The sequence below is a fragment of the Pseudophryne corroboree genome, chromosome 2 (genome assembly GCF_028390025.1).
Source record: "Pseudophryne corroboree isolate aPseCor3 chromosome 2, aPseCor3.hap2, whole genome shotgun sequence".
In the NCBI taxonomy this organism is placed as follows: domain Eukaryota; kingdom Metazoa; phylum Chordata; class Amphibia; order Anura; family Myobatrachidae; genus Pseudophryne; species Pseudophryne corroboree.
This window is the reverse complement of record NC_086445.1, coordinates 605,222,673-605,245,502: the sequence shown is the minus strand read 5'-3', so window position 1 is coordinate 605,245,502 and position 22,830 is coordinate 605,222,673. Positions and strand designations below refer to the sequence as shown.

Here is a 22,830-nt window from a genome sequence, read left to right as displayed (position 1 = left end):
ATATGAGGTCTAGCATTGTCTTGCATTAGGAGGAACACAGGGCCAACCGCACCAGCATATGGTCTCACAAGGGGTCTGAGGATCTCATCTCGGTACCTAATGGCAGTTAGGCTACTGCTGGCGAGCACATGGAGGGCTGTGCGGCCCCCCAAAGAAATGCCACCCCACACCATTACTGACCCACTGCCAAACCGGTCATGCTGGAGGATGTTGCAGGCAGCAGAACGTTCTCCTTGGCGTCTCCAGACTCTGTCACGTCTGTCACATGTGCTCAGTGAGAACCTGCTTTCATCTGGGAAGAGCACAGGGCGCCAGTGGCGAATTTGCAAATCTTGGTGTTCTCTGGCAAATGCCAAACGTCCTGCACGGTATTGGGCTGTAAGCACAACCCCCACCTGTGGACGTGGGGCCCTCATACCACCCTCATGGAGTCTGTTTCTGATCGTTTGAGTAGACACATGCACATTTGTGGCTTGCTGAAGGTCATTTTGCAGGGCTCTGGCAGTGCTCCTCCTGTTCCTCCTTGCACAAAGGTGGAGGTAGCGGTCCTGCTGCTGGGTTGATGCCCTCCACGTCTCCTGATGTACTGGCCTGTCTCCTGGTAGCGCCTCCATGCTCTAGACACTACGCTGACAGATACAGCAAACCTTCTTGCCACTGCTCGCATTGTTGTGCCATCCTGGATGAGTTGCACTACCTGAGCCACTTGTGTGGGTTGTTGACTCCGTCTCAAGCTACCACTAGAGTGAAAGCACCGCCAGCTTTCAAAAGTGAACAAAACATCAGCCAGAAAGCATAGGAGCTGAGAAGTGGTCTGTGGTCACCATCTGCAGAACAACTCCTTTATTGGGGGTGTCTTGCTAATTGCCTATAATTCCCACCTGTTGTCTATTCCATTTGCACAACAGCATGTGAAATTGATTGTCAATCATTGTTGCTTCCTAAGTGGACAGTTTGATTTCACAGAAGTGTGATTGACTTGGAGTCACATTGTGTTGTTTAAGTGTTCCCTTTATTTTTTTGAGCAGTATATATATATATATATATATATATATATATATAGAGAGAGAGAGAGAGAGAGAGAGAGAGAGAGAGAGAGAGAGAGAGAGAGAGGGAGAGAGTATTTTGACTTGCCATTTGCCAGGTCTCTAGCATGTACACTTAACTCATTATTGAATAAATAAGTAATATTGTACTATTTGTATTTATTGAATAAATATAAAGCTGACTAAAGCAGGGATTGAGCATTATTATCCCCATGATAGTAAAGGTTGAATTTCAAGAATAACTGAGTAACATTTTCTTCACATACGTACAAGGGGAATCTTCTTGAGAGACCGTATGGTGCTAAATTCCTGGCATGCCATGGCGGTACGTGTGGGATAATCCCCTTCCGCCAGTATATACTGTTCTCCACAGCAATCTTCACCTTCATAAAAAATCCAACTAAGAAAAGAAAAATGTAGATTTAGTTTCATAGCCTTCTAGTGGGGGATAAAGGGACATCATCACTATTAACAAAAATATATGTGTTACACTTTTAAACATTATTAGTGTTACCAAAAATGAAGCATATCTTACTCCATTTACTGATGCAAAAGGCTATCTAGGCTGCAGATATTGCTACTACTAAAAGAAACAAATTGCCTTATATTAATAACATTTTCAGAAATATATATGTAAAAGTTAACAGACAATTTCCTGGAATAAGTGACTAAATGTATCTTACAGACACGTCCTGCACAGAATTATTTATAGAAGGTATTCCTCCCACAATTCCAACTTTTATAACAATAAGAAGAAAGGGTGGGGCCAAAATAATGTGAGGGGGTGGATGTGGCTCTGTCTCAGAAAATAAAAAAACTGGGGTAATCAGGAACCCCCCTGTATGCTCCACTGCACCTTACAGGTGTCTGATGCAGGTCAAAAAGTAGAGCAGTAGTCAGTTTAGCTGTTGTAACATTACTGGTCCTATGGTATCCAGTCATATGGTCACAGTTACATGCCGATATTTATAATGTTGCCACCACTTCTACGTGTATACAATGTTGACATTTAAAATGTTGCTATGTGAAATGTTGACATCCTGAAGATGCCAACGGTTAGAGTCAGGTGTTGCCAGTAGGGTTAGGCTGTAGGAGGACATTAGGATTAGGCTGAGGGGGGGGGGGGGGGGGGGAAGGTTAGGGTTAGTTACTAGGGGGAGGGATAGGAGTGCTGATTAGGATATGGGATAGGGGGTAAATAATTACCAAAAACGCTGGTCTCTCAGAGGTTTGACCTGGAAGTGACCATCACAGAGTGTACAAGGCGGCGAGGAGGCTGACAAGAGAACAAGTTGGGAACACACTGCCCTGCTGATCAGGAGCGTTAACCAGCAGCAGAGTGATCATAAAAGTGTGTACCAGCTTTACTCAATTCCTGACTAGTTAGTGATGTAATGACTCCTAACATGGCAACTTGCTACAGAGGAGTGAAAGAGAACATGATGGACATAAGCTATCATCATCAGTGAGTACTTGCACCTGTGCTATACTAGGTACACCTCCTATAGGCGTATGCTTAAGTGCAGGGCTGAATAAGGCATATTTTTGTGAACATGCCCTCACTGAACTTTGCCTAAGTGAGTACACGCCTTCACGTCCCTATTCCATACCTTGTGTCATAAAGTATACATACAATCAAAATGTGTATGATTCTCTGTTGCCCGTACTTGCCTGCCATTATTTTCAAAGCATGTACAGTGCAAAATATGTAAAACTCATTCTGCAGTCGGGTGAACCCTTTGTGTTCAAAGAATGTATACTAATATCATAATCATGCGTTAGGACTTGGGTGGTAAACCTCATACCTGTGTAGAACAGTTTGTAAATTCTTTCAGATGTCCCATATACCAAATCAACAACAGTTCCAGCAACATTATTGTAAAGTAACCAGAGGAGCCCAGTTATTTAGTAACAATAGAAAACTATTATTACATAGATTTAATTTGGTATTGCTTGTTTAAATGAGCCCGGTGTTGCTACTAGGCTGTAAATAATACCCCTTTCACACCGCACAAATAACCCGGTATCGACCTGGTATATTGCCGGGCTGACACAGGTCGGTGTGCGGTGTGAAAGGGGCATAGCCAAAATCGCGGGTCGCCTGCCCCGGGAATTCAACCCGGGAATAAAGCAGTGTTATACCCGGGTTGAATACCGGGTCAGTGGCTGCTTAAACGGGCTCTTGGGTCGATGCGTCCTGGGACCCATTTACTACAGCAGGGAGAGGCGGTGCGGAGATGAGCTCATCTCCCAATGCCGCCTCCACATCCGCCCCACCGCCGTTCCACCCCCCGCTGCTATGTCAACCTGCCCGGCATATTGCCGGGTCGATGAAATGAGCGCCCCCCGCATGTCCATCTCCCCCTCGCTCAGCACATCTCGTTGTGCTGAGTGGGGGGAGAGATGCGTGATCAGCAGTCTGTGCTAGATCGCTCAGCACACATCTCTAGGTAAATCTCCCCGTCAGAACGGCCCTTTACTCAACGTTTTACTGCCTGAGTTGTTCGTTAGTTATCTTTGTCAGTTGAGTAGATAATGTAGGTCATGCTGTATGAGATCATATCACCAGGGGTTAATAAAGGAGTCTTATCGAACTAGCTCCGGCTGTCAGTCTGAGTGATTGAATACATACGTTAGCTAACAATAAGCATGAACAGAAAAAGTTTTCATGATGAGTTTACATGAAGCATGCACTGTCTGTAAGACTTTGAGGCTGAAGCAGAGAAGTCGCTATACAACTGGATAGAAAACAGAAACATCTACATGGGCCTTATTCAGAGGTGGACACAGTGCGCAGTTCAGTGAATATTTGCTATTGCGCATGCGTGAAAAGTATTGAAAACCCCTATGGGGCATGTGTTTTCTTGACTGTACGACTCTGTACGCTGTTGCATACATGTCCACTGGAAGGTGGCCTGAAGTGAAAGCAAAAAAGGATGTCTCATGGACGTGTATATTTACACTGTATATGTGTGTGTATATATATATATATATATATACTGCATATTACGTGTGTGTGTGTGTGTGTGTGTGTGTGTGTTGAGGGGGGCCCTACAGGTAACATTGTACCGGTCCTCAAAGTCTCTGTTGCCGGTCCTAGGTGTAATTGATTGCAAACACATGCAGACCTGTAATCAGACGCATGTGTACGTCAGGGAAGGCAGTATTATTTTCAGGTGATCAAGGGCAGTTGCAAATACACTGGTGATAATAATGATGATGACAGTCACCAGCACTAGCAAACTGCTTGTCATTAACTGATTGTTAATAGTAGTACTGAGGCTGATAGATGCTCCTTTTTTGGTTTGGACATGGAGAGAGGCTGACTAGCAAAAGCAGTTATCGTTATGTGAACTTTCTTGCACCACCTTGTGGACAAACATGCAGGGCCAGCAAAATTTCTGTAGCTTCAAAACAGTTTCTGAATTTAAAGTGAACTATGAAAGAGGTGCAATACTATTAGGTGAATCTAGGGTCGGACTGGCCTAGAGGGGTCCATGGGAAACCCCCGGTGGGCCCCACTGCCTCAGGCCCCACTCCCCCCTCTAGAGATCTCTAGTTCCAGGCTGTGCAGTAGAATTAGACATTATATATAAATTACAGTACAGTATATTGCACAGTGCATTATTGTTGATAATCTGGTACATTATCATGCATACACTATATATTTATTTTTTATATTTATAAAGAAGCCCAGACTTTAGACTCTCTAACGGTCAGCCAAGTCGCTGTGGTAGCTGGCCACATCCACCTCTGGAAGCTGGACATACCCATAAGCATTCTCCCGGTGGGCCCTGCATATACCAGTCTGACACTGGGTGAACCTATGCACTGGCCTAGGACATTAAAGCTTAAAGGATGGCGAAAACATAGAGTGGAGTTGAATGTATTTAATGCCTAAGGGCCTGATTTGCAGCAGCTTTGCACTTGCAGTCCTTAGCATACCACCTCCTCACTGCATTTGCAATGTGATCTGCGATGGCAGGCTGAGTAAGCTTCAGCTTACTCAGCGTGTCCGTTGCAGTGCGGCTTGCGTAGCCAAGGAAACTGCGTGGCCTCGCCACTCCCAGAAAACGGGGGAGACACTCCAGTTTTCCCAAATGCTGGCACATCGGGAAACTGCGCTGAGGTTCACATTAGTGATCCTTAATGAATCAGGCCCGAAATGCAGATTTACACTGTAATGATAAACAACACATTTTACGCAGTATGCAGAGCCACGGATTTCTTTCGATAACTAAAACTGTGCATAGTACATACATGTTGTTTTTCTATTGAAGATACACTTGAAGGGGATACAGTTAAAATGCCGGCTGTCGGTATCCCGGCGTTAAGAATACCGACATCAAAATCCCGACAGCCAACAATGCCGCCAGTCAGAATCCCGACGCACCAAGGCTATTCCCACTCGTGGGTGTCCACTACACCCACAGAGAGGGAATAGATACTGTGGCAAGCGCAGCGAGCCACCGAGCCCGTACCGTGGCGAGCGCAGCGAGCACATAAGGAGACTCTTAGCGCTCACTCTGCTTCCGGCATTCTGGTGGGCGGGATGCCGCTGTCAAGATATTGACAGTCGGCATACTGTCCGCCGGTATTACGTACTGTATGTAATCCACTTAAAGCACATGATATGTTTTAAGTGTATAAATTATAGCAACTGCATCAAGCAGATCACATGCTAGTGACTTATCAGTTGTATTTATTACAGTGGGACTTTCCCATGGTCTGACTACAGGTTGCACTGGGACTGTGAGGACTGGCTGATAACTGTAGTGTACGAGGTACAAATGTCTGTATTTATTACCCTACACTCACCTCTCCAGGGCTGTGAAATAAGTCCTAGTTCTTTCAGAATGGCTGTTTTATTTAATGGGGTGCTGAATGACCCAAGACTGACTGCCATGGTGGCAAGGTATCCCTGCTATAGTAGCACTAGTCCTGCCTGTTATAACCTAATGGTACTATCAGCATTTTTGGTGTACTCCCATGCTTTCTAATCTCTCCAGTTTTGCAGATTCCAGGTTAGTCTAACAGTGTTAGTGCTTGTACTATTATTAACATAATAGCAAGGTCCATGCTGATGGTCAACATAAGCAGCAGCATGTATCTCACACCAGGGGAGAGGCCACCTCAACCTAGACACCTCTTTACAGGCATATCTTCAGCTGTTACCTTTTCCATCACCAACCCCACCTCTATAAATGGGGTGTGGTATAGAAGTATGTGGTACGGTATGTGCTACAGTAATTAGATGGACCCCCATATGGTCGACCTCCATCAGTTTGATAGGGGCAAAAGGTTGATATTGAAAAGGTGGACAACAGAAACGGTCTACAGGGTCAGCCACCAGTCTTAAGTGTCCCCAGGCCCAAACAAAGCCTTAATCCAGATCTGGTAGCAATGTAGAGATTGTGACTCACGGGTGCACTGGAATCCTGCTGTAATAGTAACAGAAGCATAGGGGTCTATGTACTAAGTCTTGGAGTGAGGTAAAGTTGATGGAGATAAAGTGCCAGCCGATCAGCTCCTAACTGCCATGTTACAGGCTGTGTTTGAAAAACGACAGTTAGGAGCTGGTTGGTTGGTACTTTATCTCTCTCCATACGTAGTACATAGACCCCTAATTGTCTTGTCTGCAGACTGATTTCCGTGCATTCCAGCATACGTCAGCATGCATCCCAAGTGAATTTAGGATTCAGTTTATAGGATTTTATATCAGCCTATTATCATATGAATTATTTGAGTGCTTTATACTGTTTTTTATTATTACAATTATTGTTTTTTAGAATCTTATATGAGAGGCTATCGACTGCTGCTTCTCAATGTCACTGCTAAGCTGAGAGTGTAGTGCTTGGTTCTGATGTCACCCCAATTCTGAGGGACCCTGAGGTTTATATCAGCCTTGCCAACTACAAACCTGTCTACATGAGTGTCAGGGCAGTGCATGTGCAGCAACAAGTATGGGCCTTTGAAGAGAACAAAGGACCAAAAGAAAGGGAAACTATATGCCTTTTCCTGGGCACACTTGAGAAGAATTAAAATGATGAAATTATTAAAATTAAATTTTTATTAGTATATACTTAAGAAAAAATGAGAGCTGGCATCAATGTTTAAAGAATGTGGATGTTGCCAATAACAATGTACCTGTTATAGGCAAAATTGTATTATTATTGAGCGAAAATAAATGAGCCCTCAACCATAAAGAAAATTATTCATACATATCCTCCATGGAAAAGAATTTGGATGATTGAGGCCACTGCCTCGATTCCAATATAATCTGACAAATACTATAGACCTAAGATCAAATTGATGTAATGAGTCCCAAATAGCTTAGGCTGTTGGAGAGTAAAATACCTACGGTACCTAGTATTCCCTGGTGGTTCCCCATCCAGGTACTGACCAGGCCCTGCAGTGCTTGGCTTCCAAGATCAGACGAGTTTGGGCATACTCAGTGCGGTCTGACCGTAGGTAAATTTGGTCTCCTAGGCGCACCGTTTTCCAACTGTGTTGGGACCCAAGATCAATCACAAATTGAGTAAATATCTGATTGTGTGTGGTCAAGGATAAATACTGATAATAATGTGATGGACATGAGAGATTTTTTGTACTGGGAAGTCTGATCAATGGTGTTCTGACTTCTAACAGTGATTCTGACTATGTAGTTCCGAGATAAATACTACAAGATAAATATTGATTACATAAAAGAATATGAATTATATACGGTCGAAGATAAATAATACTGATGATATTGAAATAAACTGATGAATTTTATGCCCAGTCTGGCCAATGGTGATCTAGGATCAAATACCAATATTGACTGTGCGGTCCTTGGATTGATATTACATAAGGCAGATATACTCCCAATCAGCCTAAGAAAAATGAGGGCTAGATAGTGCCCTCTCTGATTGCTCAGAACAGTAAAAAATGTGCCTATAGTATAGTAATTGTCAGTGATAATCAATTAAAGCATATGATAATAGAAAAATTCTTTGTCCATTATAAGAGGGTTGCTCCTCCTCCACTCCCTCATCCAGTAATAAGGTACAAATGGGAAAAGAGGAAATTAAGCATGATAATCATAACTATATAATGGAATAGATGTGTGTATCACAAATTGGTTTTGCCACTTTTCCCCTATTAGAAAGAGAAATATATGCTGGACCCTGTGGAGAAGGGAAAATATGAGGAACCACGGTTTGGGCAAGGAGAGCCTGTTTTCGGCTCAGAGCCGTGGGCTGTCTTACCCTGACCACTATAGGAGACCCTCAGATCAGTGGGCATGCAGGAATCGAGTGTGGAGGCGCCGGCGGCCGCGGTCCGTGAAACCGGAAGTTCGGGCGCCGGGACCGGAAGTGACGTACGTTTCGCTCCGAGAGCTTGATCACATGATCGCCTGCTCTCGGAGTTCCCCGCTGCCCGTATTTATCGGCACAGCCTGTCAGGAGAATTAGAATGCACCTGTTAGTAATGATCTCTATTGGATCACCTGAAAACAGGAGGATGGATTGCGGCAGACTGCAACTGAGTATAGGGAGTGTAATTATAAGAATAATAAAAGTCAGGTTTAGTCGAAACTGGTCTGATTATAGTTTGGAGAACAACTAAAGGAATCATATAACTGGTATTTAGAAACCGAATTGGATATTGATATAAATTTGGAGAGGGAAAGGTACAGAAAAAATTGGAAAAATAACATGATAATATAAAATGAAAAAGAGTGTAACTTTGAGTAGATGATATGATGAGAGAAGAAGGGAAAAAGGAAGGAGGAGAGAAGTGTAAGAAATGTTTTATTTATTAAAAGATGTATGGGTTGAGTGTATGTATGGGAATTCTGAGACTGAAAATAAAAGATAAAAATTATATAATAAAATATATATATTGTAAATAAAAAAAGAGAGAAATGTAAATAAAATTGGTAATAATACTAATAGTAATAATAATAATAATAATAAAATAAAAAAATTGATAGAAGAGCGATGAAAGAACAGTGGCTGAATGTGTGAAGTATAAGGGGAGGGGGGGAGGGGTTTTTTGAAGGGGGGGGGAAAGGGGGGAGAAGAAAACTTGCAGTAATTGTATATATAAAGAAGTATTCAGGAAGTTATAAGTTTTGACATAGCATAGGAGATCTGTTCTGACCGTGTCAAATCGGAAGGGCTAGGATGGCTGTTTTGTGTTAAAAGGGATAGTTGGTGTGAGGTATGCAGGGAAAAAACGTGAAAGTGGGAGGGGTGTGATAAAATAGAAATGGAAAGTGCTGGGAGAGAGGAGCCGTTTTATTGTGTGTGTGTTGAGGGGGGGGGAGGGGAAGGGAGGGTTTATTGCCCTAAATGTGAGGTGTGGATTGTGGTGGTAAGTGGGTTGAAAGCTAAGTGTAACTTTGAGTAGCTAAGTGAATGGGATGAAAAAATAGGGGGGGGGGGAGGGGAAAAAAATTGGGGAGGGGGGACGGGAGAAAGGGGGGAAGGATTGGAATGGATGAGGGGAGGTTTTAATGGGGGGGAGGTTTGGAAAGTAGGGGCGGGGGCAAGGAAGTGGAAGGGGCTAGTCGGTTGTGAGGTTGGGTTGGGTTGGTGGACAAATTGGAGCTAGTATGTTGATGGGCAGTGACTGGTGTGAATGCCTTTATGTATATGTGAGTAAAAATTGGTGTGGAATGTGAGTGAGGCAGAGTGAAAATGTTGGAAGGGGAATGAGTGAAGATTGGGTGTAGGTAAATTTGAGAAAGGGGAAAGGGGAATGGAGATGGGCGGTTTGAAGAAAAGGATTCTACTATGGAAGAATTGTGCTGGTTGGTTTAGGAGTGAAAAAATGGAGGTCTAGGGTGTGTGAGCAGAGTAAATCATGCTCAGTGTGAGAAAATATAATTAAAAAGATTCTTTATAGAAAAACACTGTAGTTTAGATATTCATTTAGGCCTTTGGGAGCCAAGGTGTCTAATCTAAAAGTCCATTCACTCTCCTTTCTGAGGAGCATTCGTGTAATGTCTCCACCTCGGATCCCTGGTTTGATCTGTTCAAGTCCATGTACTTTGAGATCTTGGACTGAGCTTGAATGATGGATTAGGAAATGTTTTGCGATGGTTGTCAGTTGTTGCATTCTTTGTTGGTGTTTGGCAGCATTCCTAATATTGCTCATACTGTATGTTCAAGAGTTCTAATTTTTAGCATGCGAGTAGTCATTCCTACATATCTCAAGCCACATGGGCAGGAGATGCAGTAAACAACATTCTTACTTTTGCAGTTGAAAAATTTATTGATTTTTATCTGATCACCATATTTGTCCACCAGTTCATGTATATTAACCATGTGTTGGCAGATTTTACAATTGCCACAAGCATAGCTTCCTTTGATTAGTGGCCCGCGTGGTGGTTGTTGTGTGAAATGGCTACTGACTAAAAGGTCCTTTAAATTTGGTGATCGCCGCCAGCTCAGATCAATTTTGGTATTAAGTTTTTTGGCCAGGTCTTCATCAGAGAGTACAATGTGCCAGTGTCTTTGCAAGATGGACTTGATCTCCCTCCATTCTTTGCAAAAATCCCCCACAAATCTTATGGTTTGGGATTCTTCTTTACATTTCTTTGTTGTTGTATTAAAGATTAAGTTATCTCTTGTAATTTGAGTTATATTGTTTTTTGCTTTTATGATGGATCGCATACTGTATCCTCTGTCTTTTAATCTGAGTATTAGTTCTTTACTTCTGATCTTGAAAACTTCATCGTTTGAGCAATTTCTCCTAAGGCGTAGAAATTCTCCTTTCGGGATGTTGGTTATTGTAGGGGGAAAATGTGAGCTAGTTTGGTACAGAAGAGTGTTGGTAGCTGTATTCTTCCTATAAATTTCCGTGGAGATCATATTATTGGTGTCCCTATAAATTCGAAGATCCAAGAAAGAGATACTGTCCTTGTTGTAGTCACACGTGAATGAGAGATTAAGAGTATTATTATTGAGTTGCTGTATGAAATCCAAAAGTTCAATTTGTGTGCCGTCCCATATGATGAGTATGTCATCGATATAACGTGTCCACAATATAATGTGTTTGGTATATGATTCACAGAGGTCAGAAAATACAAACTCCCTTTCCCACCAACCCAGGAAGAGGTTAGCGTAAGTGGGGGCGCATGCTGCCCCCATCGCTGTTCCCCTTACCTGGGTGTAGAAAAGGTTGTTGAAGGTAAAATAGTTTTTATTCAAGACAAAATGAAGAAGTTGTAATAGAAATTGATGAAAATCATCCATTCCCCGCATTTTTAAAAAGTATTCCACCGCCTGAGTGCCAAGGTCATGTTTTATACTTGTGTATAATGCCTCAACATCGAGGCTCACGAGGAGATGTGTTTCTTCCAAGTGTATATCATTGATCTTTCGAAGGACGTCGGTCGTATCCCGGGTATATGATGGAAGTTCCAGAACATAGTCCCTCAGATGTGTATCCAAAAATATACAGGCTTTTTCTAGTAGGCCACCATTTCCTGAAACTATGGGCCGACCGGGAGGGTCTTGAAGATCTTTATGAACCTTGGGTAAAAGGTAGAATGTTGGTACCAGAGGGTTATCTACAGTTAGGTAGTCCTGTTCTGATTTGGTTATGGTGCCATCATGGTATGCTCTGTTGATGATATCCATATACAGTTTGGTATACCTTTCTGTAGGGTCAAAAATACTCTTCTGATAACAAGATTGGTCATCTAGTTGTTTCTTTGCTTGTTTAACATATAGTTCTGTCGGCCAAATCACAACATTACCTCCTTTATCTGATGGTTTCAGGACTACGTCAGTCCAGGTTTTCATCTCCTGTAGTGCCTTCCGTTCATTCGGTGTCAAATTACTCGCGGTGTGATGATACTTCTTGTTCAAATATAGTCTGTCCAAATCACGAGTGACCAAGTTCGTAAAAACTTTGACCTCTGGGCATAGAGTGTCCTTAGGAAAAAAAGAAGATTTTTTCTTCAGCAGTGGTCGTGTTTGTTGTGTAAAAGGGATTGACTCATCAGGATCAGCAAGTTCTTCTAATGTCGCCAGAGCTGCCCTTTCTTGTGATGACATGTTCTCCAAGTCAGAGGAAGATTCAAGTGTACCTGTTCTGTCTGTAAAAAACTTTGCTAATAGTAATTTTCGTGCAAATAGTTGTAAATTGGTTTGCCACTGGAATCTGTTAAATCTTTTGGTTGGTGAGAAAGTTAGACCTTTTTCCAGGACTGATCTTTGTTGTACAGTGAGAATGCGGTTAGAGAGGTTGATTATCTTAAGTTTACTATTGGTCTGGTCTATTTCTGGTTCCTGCGGTTGGGATACCGGTTTGGAGACGGTGAGCCCCATTTTTCTCTTCCCCTTCTTCTTACTGCGTCTCGTTTTTCTTTTGCTTGGTAGCCACGTGCTCCCCTGGTTTGTTCTAAAAAACCGGTAACTGAGTTGTTATTTATTCGAGATGTCTGAGTACTTCGACGGTCCAAGGTTTGGTTGTCAATTTCATCCGCACTGGATAGATCGACTTCCGAGGAAGATGGGGTGTAGGAATGTCCCACTGGGCGTTCTTTTCTAATCGGTCTGTTCCATTGAAATATCTTGTTGTTGGAAAAGTCCCTCTTGTCCCTAGTAAACTTGGTTTTCTTCCTATCAATTATGGTCTGTTCATAAGCTTGTAAGTCCTTCTTGATTTTCTCAAATCTGTTTTGAAATATTGGGTTTTGTTCCCATTGTTCCAGATTCTTGGCAATTACATCAATTTCTTTGGTGCACTCGTCCAAGACAAGGTTATTATGCTTGATAAGAATGCCAATAAGCTCATGAGAGCATTTAAGCAAAGTTGTTTCCCACTCCTGTCGTAGGTTGGCGGTGAATAATTCGAATGAGGGGAATAGTTTAGGCCTGAGGCCTCTAGGTATGATTTTTTGTTTTTGATAGTTCTCCAAACTTGTTAAGTCCCAGTTCGTGCGTGTCTGTTGTTGCAAAGTGTATTTTAATTTCAATATTTCATCCTCCCAGTTGGGATCTGGATCTTGAATATCATTCCCAGTGGGAAAGATGCTTTCTAAGTCTTCTGTTCTGCGTTTGGTACTTAATTCAGTTTTTAAGTTAAAAGTGGTCATAATTTGGCAATGGGGATAGTAAGTATATTCTGGTGATCCTCTGATCCGTGCTAGATTTTGGAGCTGAGATAGACCTCAGTAATACAGTCTTAAACAAAAGAAAATAAATCTGCACAGGATATAACGATTTCAGTTCAATGAATTTGAATTAAACCAACATAAAGGCCTACTAACACTAATAAATTCGGCAAGTGGTTGGTGGTGCTCCAGGAAGATAGTTATAACAACTATGAAACAACAAGTATGGGCCTTTGAAGAGAACAAAGGACCAAAAGAAAGGGAAACTATATGCCTTTTCCTGGGCACACTTGAGAAGAATTGAAATGATGAAATTATTAAAATTAAATTTTTATTAGTATATACTTAAGAAAAAACGAGAGCTGGCATCAATGTTTAAAGAATGTGGATGTTGCCAATAACAATGTACCTGTTATAGGCAAAATTGTATTATTATTGAGCGAAAATAAATGAGCCCTCAACCATAAAGAAAATTATTCATACATATCCTCCATGGAAAAGAATTTGGATGATTGAGGCCACTGCCTCGATTCCAATATAATCTGACAAATACTATAGACCTAAGATCAAATTGATGTAATGAGTCCCAAATAGCTTAGGCTGTTGGAGAGTAAAATACCTACGGTACCTAGTATTCCCTGGTGGTTCCCCATCCAGGTACTGACCAGGCCCTGCAGTGCTTGGCTTCCAAGATCAGACGAGTTTGGGCATACTCAGTGCGGTCTGACCGTAGGTAAATTTGGTCTCCTAGGCGCACCGTTTTCCAACTGTGTTGGGACCCAAGATCAATCACAAATTGAGTAAATATCTGATTGTGTGTGGTCAAGGATAAATACTGATAATAATGTGATGGACATGAGAGATTTTTTGTACTGGGAAGTCTGATCAATGGTGTTCTGACTTCTAACAGTGATTCTGACTATGTAGTTCCGAGATAAATACTACAAGATAAATATTGATTACATAAAAGAATATGAATTATATACGGTCGAAGATAAATAATACTGATGATATTGAAATAAACTGATGAATTTTATGCCCAGTCTGGCCAATGGTGATCTAGGATCAAATACCAATATTGACTGTGCGGTCCTTGGATTGATATTACATAAGGCAGATATACTCCCAATCAGCCTAAGAAAAATGAGGGCTAGATAGTGCCCTCTCTGATTGCTCAGAACAGTAAAAAATGTGTCTATAGTATAGTAATTGTCAGTGATAATCAATTAAAGCATATGATAATAGAAAAAATCTTTGTCCATTATAAGAGGGTTGCTCCTCCTCCACTCCCTCATCCAGTAATAAGGTACAAATGGGAAAAGAGGAAATTAAGCATGATAATCATAACTATATAATGGAATAGATGTGTGTATCACAAATTGGTTTTGCCACTTTTCCCCTATTAGAAAGAGAAATATATGCTGGACCCTGTGGAGAAGGGAAAATATGAGGAACCACGGTTTGGGCAAGGAGAGCCCGTTTTCGGCTCAGAGCCGTGGGCTGTCTTACCCTGACCACTATAGGAGACCCTCAGATCAGTGGGCATGCAGGAATCGAGTGTGGAGGCGCCGGCGGCCGCGGTCCATGAAACCGGAAGTTCGGGCGCCGGGACCGGAAGTGACGTACGTTTCGCTCCGAGAGCTTGATCACATGATCGCCTGCTCTCGGAGTTCCCCGCTGCCCGTATTTATCGGCACAGCCTGTCAGGAGAATTAGAATGCACCTGTTAGTAATGATCTCTATTGGATCACCTGAAAACAGGAGGATGGATTGCGGCAGACTGCAACTGAGTATAGGGAGTGTAATTATAAGAATAATAAAAGTCAGGTTTAGCCGAAACTGGTCTGATTATAGTTTGGAGAACAACTAAAGGAATCATATAACTGGTATTTAGAAACCGAATTGGATATTGATATAAATTTGGAGAGGGAAAGGTACAGAAAAAATTGGAAAAATAACATGATAATATAAAATGAAAAAGAGTGTAACTTTGAGTAGATGATATGATGAGAGAAGAAGGGAAAAAGGAAGGAGGAGAGAAGTGTAAGAAATGTTTTATTTATTAAAAGATGTATGGGTTGAGTGTATGTATGGGAATTCTGAGACTGAAAATAAAAGATAAAAATTATATAATAAAATATATATATTGTAAATAAAAAAAGAGAGAAATGTAAATAAAATTGGTAATAATACTAATAGTAATAATAATAATAATAAAATAAAAAAATTGATAGAAGAGCGATGAAAGAACAGTGGCTGAATGTGTGAAGTATTATATATATAGTATTTGTCAGATTATATTGGAATCGAGGCAGTGGCCTCAATCATCCAAATTCTTTTCCATGGAGGATATGTATGAATAATTTTCTTTATGGTTGAGGGCTCATTTATTTTCGCTCAATAATAATACAATTTTGCCTATAACAGGTACATTGTTATTGGCAACATCCACATTCTTTAAACATTGATGCCAGCTCTCGTTTTTTCTTAAGTATATACTAATAAAAATTAAATTTTAATAATTTCATCATTTCAATTCTTCTCAAGTGTGCCCAGGAAAAGGCATATAGTGTCCCTTTCTTTTGGTCCTTTGTTCTCTTCAAAGGCCCATACTTGTTGTTTCATAGTTGTTATAACTATCTTCCTGGAGCACCACCAACCACTTGCCGAATTTATTAGTGTTAGTAGGCCTTTATGTTGGTTTAATTCAAATTCATTGAACTGAAATCGTTATATCCTGTGCAGATTTATTTTCTTTTGTTTAACAGTGCATGTGCAGCAATAACATAAATAGTGAAACGAACGTTAAACATACTAATTAAAATGAACACAAATATCCTCACCTGCCTCCTTCCACCCGGCAGGACTGTGGTGAGAAGTTCTCTGGGAGCAATATATGGTCATTTGCGTAGGTCATACAGTAACCATGGAAGTTAGGTTCAGAAAATAATTGTATCTGAGAAAACAAGCAAGATGTCATGATCAAATAGCCACTAAAACAAAAATACTGCACAAGTAAAATAAATTACTCTTTTATTTACATATCATTTATAAATAATAAGATTTTAAACCTACCGGTAAATCTTTTTCTTATAGTCCGTAGAGGATGCTGGGGACTCCGTAAGGACCATGGGATAGACGGGCTCCGCAGGAGACATGGGCACTTTAAGAAAGACTTTAGATCTGGTGTGCACTGGCTCCTCCCTCTATGCCCCTCCTCCAGACCTCAGTTAGAGAAACTGTGCCCAGAGGAGACGGACAGTACGAGGAAAGGATATTTGTTAATCCAAGGGCTAGATTCATACCAGCCACACCAATCACACCGTATAACTTGTGATATACTATCCAGTTAACAGTATGAAAACGACATAGCATCATTCCAAGACCGATGAGACTATAACATAACCCTTATTTAAGCAATAACTATATACAAGTCTTGCAGAAGTAGTCCGCACTTGGGACGGGCGCCCAGCATCCTCTACGGACTACGAGAAAAAGATTCACCGGTAGGTTTAAAATCTTATTTTCTCTTACATCCTAGAGGATGCTGGGGACTCCGTAAGGACCATGGGGATTATACCAAAGCTCCCAAATGGGCGGGAGAGTGCGGATGACTCTGCAGCACCGATTGAGCAAACAGGAGGTCCTCCTCAGCCAGGGTATCAAACTTATAGAACTTTGCAAAGGAGTTTGAACCCGACCAAGTAGTAGCTCGGCACAGCTGTAGCGCCGAGACCCCTCTGGCAGCCGCCCAAGAAGAGCCCACCTTCCTAGTGGAATGGGCCTTGACCAATTTAGGTAACGGCAATCCCGCCGTAGAATGCGCCTGCTGAATCGTGTTACAGATCCAGCGAGCAATAGTCTACTTTGAAGCAGGGGCACCAATCATGTTGGTTGCATATATGACAAACAGTGCTTCTGTTTTTCTGACTGTAGCCGATCTGGCCACGTAAATTTTCAAAGCCCTGACCACATCAAGGGACTCGGGATCCTCCAAGTCACGCGTAGCCACAGGCACCACAATAGTTCATATGAAAGGATGAAAACACTTTTGGCAGGAATTGAGGATGGGTCCGCAATTCCGCTCTATCCATATGGAAAACCAGATAGGGGCTTTTATGTGATAAAGCCGCTAATTCCGACACTCGCCTAGCCGAAGCCAAGGCTAATAACATGACCACCTTCCAAGTGAGAATTTTCAACTCCATCGTTTTAAGTGGTTCAAACCAGTGTGACTCAATGAAACTTAACACCACGTTAAGGTCCCAAGGCGTCACCGGAGGTACAAAAGGAGGCTGAATATGTAGTACTCCCTTCACAAAAGTTTGTACTTCAGGGAGAGAGGCCAATTCCTTTTGAAAGAAAATGGATAAGGCCGAAATCTGAACCTTAATAGAGCCTAATTTTAGGCCGAAATTCACTCCAGTTTGCAAGAAGTGAAGGAAACGGCCCAGATGGAATTCTTCCGTAGGAGCATTCCTGGCCTCACACCAAGAAACATATTTTCGCCATATACGGTGATAATGTTTAGATGTCATGTCCTTTCTAGCCACAAATCTTCTGTGAGCATTTCCTGCAGATCCAGATACCAGGTCCTTCTTGGCCAATCTGGAACAATGAGGATTGTTCTCATTCCTCTCCCTCCTACCATTCTCAACACCTTGGGTATGAGAGGAAGAGGGGGAAATACATAGACCGACTGGAACACCCATGGTGTCACTAGGGCATCTGCAGCTACTGCCTGAGGGTCTCTTGACCTGGTGCAATACCTCTGTAGCTTCTTGTTGAGGCAGGATGCCATCATGTCTATCTGAGGCAGTTCCCACTGACTTGCAATCTGTGCGAAGGCTTCCTAAAGAAGTCCTCTCTTAGATGCAGGTCGTGTTTGCTGAGGAAGTCTGCTTCTCAGTTGTCCACTCCCGGAATGAACTGCTGAAAATGCGCTTACATGATTTTCCGCCCAGCGGAGAATCCTGGTGGCTTCTGCCATTTCCACTCTGCTCTTTGTGCCACCTTGGCGGTTTACATGAGCCACTGCGGTGATGTTGTCTGACTGGATCAGAACCGGTAGGTCGCGAAGCAATGTTTCCGCTTGCCGAAGGGCGTTGTATATGGCCCTCAGCTCCAGGATGTTGATTTGAATACAAGTTTTTTGACTTGACCCAAAGACCTTTGAAGTTTCTTCCCTGTGTGACTGCTCCCCCACCTCGGAGGCTTGCGTCCGTGGCTACCAGAATCCAGTCCTGGATGGCGAACCTGCGACCCTGCAGAAGGTGAGCACTCTGCAGCCACCATAGGAGAGACACCCTGGCCCTAGGGGACAGGGTGATTAACTGATGCATCTGTAGATGTGATCCGGACCACTTGTTACGTAGATCCCATTGGAAAGTCCTTGCATGGAACCTGCCGAAGGGAATGGCCCCGTAAGATGCCACCATCTTTCCCAGGACCCGAGTGCAGTGATGCACTGACACCTGTTTTGGCTTTAATAGGTTTTTTTACCAGAGTCATTAGTTCCTGGGCCTTCTCTATCGGAAGATAAACCCATTACTGGTCCGTATTCAGAATCATACCCAAGAAGGGCAGACGAGTCATAGGAACCAACTGTGACTTCGGGATATTGAGAATCCAGCCGAGTTGCTGTGACACCTTCAGCGAAGGTGACACGCTGTTCAACAACTGCTCTCTGTATCTCGTCCTTATTAGGAGATCGTCCAAGTATGGGATAATTGTGACTCCTTGCTTGCGTAGGAGCACCATCATTTCCGCCAATTACCCTGAAATTGGTAATGACAATACTGTACCGTAATTCTCAGGTACGCCTGATGGGGTGGATAAATGGGAACATGAAGGTATGCAGCCTTTATGTCTAGATACACCATAAAATCCCCCCCTTCCAGGCTGGCGATGATCGCTCTGAGCGATTCTACCTTGAATTTGAACCTTTTCAAGTATAGGTTCAGAGATTTTAATTTTAAAATAGGTCTGACCGAACCGTCCGGTTTCGGGACTACAGCCAAGGTTGAGTAATATCCCCTTCCTTGTTGAAAGAGGGGAACCTTGAGCACCACCTGTTGGCGATACAATGTGTGAATTGTATTTAATATTATCTCCCTTTCTGGGGGAGAAGCCGGTAGGGCCGATAAGGAAAACCGGCGAGGAGGCACCTCTTCGAAATCCAGCTTGTAACCCTGAGAAACAAATTCTATTGCCCAGGGATCCACCTGTGAGTGAACTCAGATGAGGCTGAAGAGTCGAAGACGTGCTCCCACTGAGGCGGACTCCCTTAGCGGAGCCCCAGCGTCATGCGGTGGATTTAGTAGAGGCCGGGGAGGACTTCTGTTCCTGGGAACTAGCTGTGCCCTGCGCCCTTACCTCTGGTAAGAAAGGACGCTCCTCGTACTTTCTTGTTTTTCTGCGACCGAAAGGACTGCATTTGATAATGTCGTGCTTTCTTAGGCTGTGAGGGAATATAAGGCAAAAGATCAGATTTACCAGCTATAGCTGTGGAGACCAGGTCCGAGAGCCCTTCTCCACACAGTTCACCCTTGTAAGGTAAAACCTCCATATGCCTCTTTTAGTCGGCATCACCTGTCCATTGCATGTTCCACAGGACACGTCTAGCAGAAATCGACATAGCGTTGACTCTAGAACCCAGTAGATCAATGTCTCTTTGAGCATTTCTTATATATAAGACAGCATCTTTTATATATCCGAGGGTCAATAACATGGTATCCTTATCTAAGGTTTCAATCTCCGCTGATAAGGTATCTGTCCATGCTGCTACAGCGCTATAAACCCCTGCCGACACAATCGCCGGTCTGAGTAGTGTACCAGAATGTGTGTAAATGGACTTCAAAGTACTTTTCTGCATGCTATCTGCAGGATCCCTGAGGGTAGCTGTATCTTGGTATGTCAGCGCTACCTTTTAGGTAAACGTGTCAACGCCTTGTCCACCCTAGGGGAGGATTCCCATCGTATCCTGGCCCTAGCAGGGAAAGGATACGCCATGAGAATTCTTTTGGGAAACTGCAGTTTCTTGTCTGGAGATTCACGCTCTTTTTCACACAATTCATTTGGTTCATGAGAGGGGGGAAATGTTATCTCAGCTTTCTTCCCCTTCAACATGTGTACCCTCGTGTCAGGGACAGATGGGTCATCAGTGATATGCAAAACATCTTTTATTACAATAATCATATATTGAATACTGTTCTGCCAGTTTTGGCTGTAACTTTGCATCATCGTAGTCGACACTGGAGTCAGACTCCGTGTCGGTATCAGTGTCTATTATTTTGGATAGTGGGCGTTTTGAGACTCTGACGGTCCCTGCGACATAGGGACAGACATGGGTAGATTCCCTGTCTGTTCTCTAATCTTTTGTGCAATAAATTTACCTCAGCACTTAATTCCACATATCCAGTCAGGTGTCGGCGTTGTCGACGGAGACACCACACACACACACATTTGCTCCATCTCCTCCTTAGAAGAGCCTTTTACCTCAGACATGTCGACACACACGTACCGACACACCACACACTCAGGGAATCCTCTTATCTGAAGACAGTTCCCCCACAAGGCCCTTTGGAGAGACAGAGAGAGAGTATGCCAGCACACACCCAGCGCTAACACCCCAGGAAAAACACACAATGTGTTTACCCAGTAGCGCTGTAATACTATAATTTGCTGCCAATTATGTGCCCCCCCCCCCCCCTCTTCTCTGAAACCCCCTTTGCCCGTGGATAAGCAGGGGAGAGTCCGGGGAGCTTCCTCTCAGCTGTGCTGTGAAGAAAATGGCGCTGGTGAGTGCTGAGGGAGAAGCCCCGCCCCCTCGGCGGCGGGCTTCTGTCCCGCTTAAATATAATAAAAACTGGCGGGGGCTCTTTATATATACAGTGCCTAGCTGTATATATATCTCTTTTGCCAGAAATTAGGTTTATATTGCTGCCCAGGGCGCCCCCCCCTGCGCCCTGCACCCTTGCAGTGACTGCCGTGTGTGAGGTGTGTGGGAGCAATGGCGCACAGCTGCACTGCTGTGCGTTACCTCAGTGAAGATCATGAAGTCTTCTGCCGCCTCTGAAGTCTTCTTTTTCTTCTCATACTCACCCGGCTTCTATCTGCCGGCTCTGTGAGGAGGACGGCGGCGCGGCTCCGGGACGAACTCCAGGGTGAGACCTGTGTTCTGACTCCCTCTGGAGCTAATGGTGTCCAGTAGCCTAAGAAGCAGATCCTTGAAACTCACAGAAGTAGGTCTGCTTCTCTCCCCTCAGTCCCTCAATGCAGGGAGTCTGTTGCCAGCAGGCTCACTGAAAATAAAAAACCTAACAAATATACTTTCTGTCAGGAAGCTCAGGAGAGCTCCCTGAAGTTCACCCATCTCCTCTGGGCACAGTATCAAACTGAGGTCTGGAGGAGGGGCATAGAGGGAGGAGCCAGTGCACACAAGATCTAAAGTCTTTCTTAAAGTGCCCATGTCTCCTACGGAGCCCGTCTATCCCATGGTCCTTACGGAGTCCCCAGCATCCTCTAGGACGTAAGAGAAATATAACATTTATTATATAACAATTATAAAACTATTTATTTAAATAACATTTACCAGCTAACTAACCATATACGCAGAAACTGATTCTGACAGATCTGACTGTAGTTCCGAGACATCAGACTGTGGGTCTGATTCAGATGTGGTTGGCGTTACATGGAAGCAGCAGCAATATCATTACTATGGTAAGGAAGCAAGAGGCATCACGCCTACTGCATGTATTACTGATCTGAGCTGCATCCTAGGACGCAACATCGGATCATCTACGACACTATCGGCCAGCTGCGTGACCCATGGGACCACATCTACTACAAAGAGGCCAGGTAACCTCCATCCACAGACAGAGATCCCCGCCCTACTTAACAACGGTGGCGACACATCTCCATTTTTGGAAACGGAGGCTGTCACTGCCCATTTCCCGCCATCAAACGGCCAATCACTGACAGTCTTGTACAGTAGTGCAACCGGCGTTGCAGACCCATACTGCACATGGGGATTTTGCTGCATGTGCCGCAACAGTGTCAGGACTTGAATCAGTCCCTGTGTGTCTTAAGGTGGACATAGACTGCAGTTGTCTTCCTGACCAGTCAATTATCGGCTGATTGGGCCAATATTTGCTTAGTGTATGGCTGCGACCAAGCAGCAATTATTGCTCTGCTGGGCATGAGAAATCTTCCAGCACGTATGACAGATGTGATAATGTGTGCTCCGGTGGTTATTTTCACCATCAGACAGACAGACCAATTATCAGACAGTTGATGGCAATGTTCTGTTTGGTGGTGACTTTGATCCCAAAGGATATGGCCAGCATTAGCACACAGATCCAGACTGCGTGCTAATGACTCAGGACCAGGCTACAGCAGCGTTTTTATTCTCGCAATCTCATGAGAAAACTTGCGTAGCATAGATCACTTTTTATTTTAATAATGCACAAATTATATTCAATAGTTTTCCCTTTAGGGCTTCTTCTCACCCTTGCTCCATTTTAAAACACTTTTTAGATACAACTAATGTCTGAAAACTGTGCTAAAATTAGGACAAATGGCTTCTTATTACCATCATTACTTTCTACAATTTAAAATATTTTAGAATGCAACACAACCTGTTTCTCATACATTTACACATGCTACTAATGC

General features: G+C 43.2%; 1 protein-coding gene and 2 pseudogenes across 1 annotated transcript in view; all 3 read right to left on the bottom strand.

Moving 5' to 3' along the window:
• CRYBG2 (crystallin beta-gamma domain containing 2) overlaps positions 1–22,830 on the bottom strand; it is a 317,276-nt gene that overhangs the window by 18,070 nt on the left and 276,376 nt on the right. Inside the window, exons 16-17 of the mRNA XM_063954727.1 lie at positions 16,002–16,114; positions 1,317–1,446 (exon numbers count right to left, since the gene is read on the bottom strand). Of these exons, the coding sequence (XP_063810797.1) occupies positions 1,317–1,446; positions 16,002–16,114 (243 nt within the window). The remainder of the gene's footprint in view (positions 1–1,316; positions 1,447–16,001; positions 16,115–22,830) is intronic.
• On the bottom strand, positions 7,401–7,519 carry LOC135054444 (5S ribosomal RNA; annotated as a pseudogene).
• On the bottom strand, positions 13,775–13,893 carry LOC135054443 (5S ribosomal RNA; annotated as a pseudogene).